The sequence below is a fragment of the Helicoverpa zea genome, chromosome 13, assembly GCF_022581195.2.
Source record: "Helicoverpa zea isolate HzStark_Cry1AcR chromosome 13, ilHelZeax1.1, whole genome shotgun sequence".
In the NCBI taxonomy this organism is placed as follows: Eukaryota; Metazoa; Arthropoda; class Insecta; order Lepidoptera; family Noctuidae; genus Helicoverpa; species Helicoverpa zea.
Window position 1 is genome coordinate 12,709,413 of NC_061464.1, and position 4,359 is coordinate 12,713,771.

General features: G+C 38.0%; 1 protein-coding gene across 1 annotated transcript; it reads left to right on the plus strand.

The window, feature by feature from the left end:
• The first annotated feature begins 206 nt into the window (after positions 1 to 206).
• On the plus strand, positions 207 to 914 carry LOC124636083. The gene has a single exon (XM_047172035.1). The coding sequence runs from the start codon at positions 207 to 209 to the stop codon at positions 912 to 914; it is 708 nt and encodes a 235-aa protein (XP_047027991.1).
• Positions 915 to 4,359: the final 3,445 nt, after the last annotated feature.

Here is a 4,359-nt window from a genome sequence, read left to right on the forward strand (position 1 = left end):
ATGTACCGAAAGGTTGGCAATGCCCGGCATGCATTAACTCTGGTCCGAAAATTAGCAGATCCGATAGTACTCCTCTGCGCAACGTCTCATCCAACAGGGCGAATAAAAGACCAGCTCTTTCTCCGCCTAAGACGGACAACATTACTTTGTCGTGTGACGATATTCGGCAACTCATTCAAGACGCTGTTAAAAAGGAACATACAGAAATGTTGTCAAAATTTACTGAAACCCTGAATAGAGAACTGCAACCTATTAAAGAGCAGATGGATAAGATGGACAATTCTATGTTATTTATGAACTCACAGTACGAGGAACTTTTGAAAGAATATGCTGCGTCCAAAGAGACCGTGAAGGAATTGCAGAAAGAAAACTTAGAGATGAAAATGTGTATCAATGATCTCGTCTCACGTGTAAGCCAATTAGAACAACAAACTCGTTCAAACAATGTAGAAATCCAATGTCTGCCGGAAAAAAAACAGGAAAATCTATTGCAGATTGTAACACAATTATCTAAGGTGGTGGGGAGCGGCATTGTGGACAGCGACATAAAATACTGCACTAGAGTCGCCAAGCAGAGCTCTACAAATTCTCGACCACGATCTATAGTGGTACAACTGGCTTCTCCTCGTACTCGTGATCAATTTCTCGCAGCCACGATTAAATATAATAAATCAAACCCTAATAATAAACTAAATACCTCGCACCTTGGATACGCCGGACCGAAGACTCCAATTTTCATTACGGAACACCTTTCAACCACTAATAAGGCTCTCCACGCTGCCGCTAGAATTAAGGCTAAGGAGCTTGGATACCAGTTTGTCTGGGTACGAGGTGGCCGCATATTTATGCGGAAAGAACAGGAATCTGAACACATTCTCGTTAGAAATAAGGATACTTTAAATAAACTAGCTTAATTTTTTCTTTTTTCATATTTATAGATCATGATATTGTAGTTTATATAAAAAAAATTCAATAACTTAAGGATTTATTATCAAAATACTAGAGGACTACGCACTAAATGTCAAAGTTTTTATCGACAAATGTCTTGCGAAACCTACGATGTAGTTATATTATCAGAAACTTGGTTGAATGACTCTGTACTGAGCTCGGAGCTATTTGATGACAGATATGTGGTATATAGAAGAGACAGAGATAACAGGAAAAAAGATGGAGGAGGTGTGTTGATAGCTGTTCTAAAAACATTAAATTCTAAGCGTATGTTTCAATGGGAAACTCATTGTGAAGACCTATGGGTTATTATAGACATTTCCATCGCAAAATCTGTTCGTCAATTAGCTCTGTGCGCAATCTATTTACCTCCACCGGTATTGCGCTCAAATCTAGAACACTTTATTGATTCTTGTAACACCTTGTTTGAACAATCGGGGTTCCAGACCTGTATAATAGGCGACTTTAATCTGGGCAACATCGATTGGGACTTGGTAGGTGAGTTGGATAACGGTTATGTACCCCCGGGTATGGGTCACCTTTTAACGGATTTTACTCATATGAACAACCTTATTCAACTTAATAATATTAAGAACAAGTCAGGGAGAATTTTAGACCTTGTATTGACTGGCTTAACCACTAGCAGCGTACTTGCCGCTCAAAACCCATTAAGTATTGTTGACAATTTACACCCCCCAATTGAAATATATATTAAATCAGACGATGAGTTGAGGCTTCCCTATAATAATAATAAGAGAACGAATTTCTTCAAATTAGATTATGATATGATGTGTAAGCACTTGGATGACATCGATTGGAACTATTTATTTGACGGTATTCAAGATGTAAATGAAATGGTTAGTATTTTTTATGATAAAGTTAATAGTTTAATCAAAAAGCATGCCCCGACGTCGTCGCATAAGCGTAAAACATATCCTCCTTGGTTCAATAAAAAACTAATGAGAGCCCTGAGAGATAAAGAAAAGTTACGTATTCGGTTTAAGTTATATGGGAACCCAATGGATGAGCTTGAACTGAAGTTGTTGAGTAAACGCTGCTCTGCTATAGCTACTTCCTGTTACAATGCTTACCTAAGTGACCTGGAGTCTGATATCACCAATAATCCCAACCGGTTTTGGGCCTACATAAAAGGGAAACGCGGAGGTGCTAGTTCCTATCCTCTTACTATGAACGACGGCGTGACATCTTCTTCTAATGGAACTAATATTTCAGAAATGTTTGCTACGTATTTTTCTTCAATGTATAGTAGCCCAAACAATACAAACTTACCTCTTTCTACAGATTACTTAAAAACAATGGCAGCCTTCAGTTTGCCTTTGTCAGCCCCATTAATAGAGCACGACGCTTTGCTTAATAAGTTGAAGTCTCTTGACTGTCGAAAAGGTGCTGGCCCGGACGGTATTCCTCCTATTTTTATCTCAATGTGCGCCTCTTCCCTAGCGACTCCTCTGTTGCTTATATATAATCGATCTCTTGCATTAGGAACTTTCCCTAACGTTTGGAAAGAAGCTAAGATTGTACCAATATACAAATCCGGCGATAACACTGATGTAAGTAACTATAGACCAATTTGTATCTTGTCTACCTTTGCCAAGGTTTTCGAATCTTTGATTTGCCCATGTATACAGTTACACTTGAGACTTTACCTTAGCAGCGCCCAGCACGGCTTTGTAAATTCAAGGTCTACTTGCACCAATCTGGTATCATTTACTGAGACCTTAATGGCTGCCGTTGATAATGCTAAACAAGTGGATGTGATATATACAGATTTTAGTCGAGCCTTTGATAGTGTCCCCCATAACAAACTCATACAAAAGTTATCCTTATATGGTATCACCGGCTGTCTTCTTAACTGGTTGAAGTCGTACCTCGAAAATCGCACTTTTTATGTCGCCGTTAATGGTTACAAGTCAAACTTTTACGGGATCACATCCGGTGTTCCCCAGGGGTCCCATATTGGTCCTGTATTATTTAACTTCTATGTTAACGACATCCCTCATACGTTAAAATTCTCGGAATGTTATATGTATGCTGACGACCTAAAATTTTGCAGAATAATTGAGTCTGACGCAGACGTTGAGTTGCTCCAACGTGACATTGATGTTCTGGTAGAGTGGTGTAAAGACAATGGTATGAGTTTAAATGTAAAAAAATGCTTTCATGCAAAATTTTCCAGGAAAAATAAATTAACGCTTTCCAACTACCACATCTCTAAAAGTTCGATCCAAGAAGTTGAGAGTATTAGGGACCTGGGAATAACATTCGATAGACAATTGACATTCTTACCCCACATTGAAAATGTTATAAAAAAAGCCTCTAGAATGCTGGGTTTTGTTCTAAGGAATCTCACTGGTTTTCGTCATAGTAAGACCAAGATCACACTTTACAATTGTCTGGTCCGCAGTGTGCTGGAATATTGTAGTACGGTATGGAGACCACATTATGCAACACACATATTGAGGCTAGAGAGAGTACAGAAACGGTTCCTGTGGCACTTAGCTTTTTCGTCCGGTCTGGTAAAAAAAATACGATCGTATAATGACAGGCTCACCCACTTTAAGATGGTATCTTTACAAAAAAGAAGGGATATACTCGACTCCGTTTTCCTATTTAAAATTCTACGATACAAAATTGATTGCCCGCAGTTGCTGAGTCGAGTAAAACTCAGAGTCCCCGCTAGGATACCTCGTGCCCCAATAACTCCGCTGTATCCTCCACGTCGTAGAACCGTGCTTGGTGCCAACTCTCCTATCCCTCGCTTATGTAAGTTGCTTAATAGCTGCAGTGATCTAGTGGACCTATACGCTGACTCACTTACCAAACTCAAAAGAACTCGATTTTAAAAAATATTGGTTACTCCTTTTTTATTATTTAATTGATCTCAATTTTTTTTAGCACTGTATTAAATAATAAATTTTGTAATTAGTAATTTTTAATTTAATTGGTTTTGTTTAATTTAATTACAATTTTCACATTATCGAATTTATATGTAGTAATTTGTCATAATCTTAACTTTAACTTATTTGTATAATGCATGCTGTGCTTACCTTTAAGAGATTGTTACACAAGTATTGTTTTATGATGTTTGTATTTAATAATTGTATCGTGTAAACAATTGTTGGTGAGCCAAATAAATAAAATAAAATAAAAAATAAAATCCCATACACAAGTGAAACCGCGGAGCAAGGCTGGTTATCGGAACACTCATATGTTTGCGCTTAACTAGCAGTATCATTGACTTGGTACAACAGTAACAGATATTAATGATTAATGAGCGCATTGTAATGATCCGAGACGTCGGCAATATCCGCCACTACTCGATGCGGCTTAATTAACGTCACGTTAATTGACGTGTGTATGTGTGCGTCGACTAAATTGCTGTTATGCTGA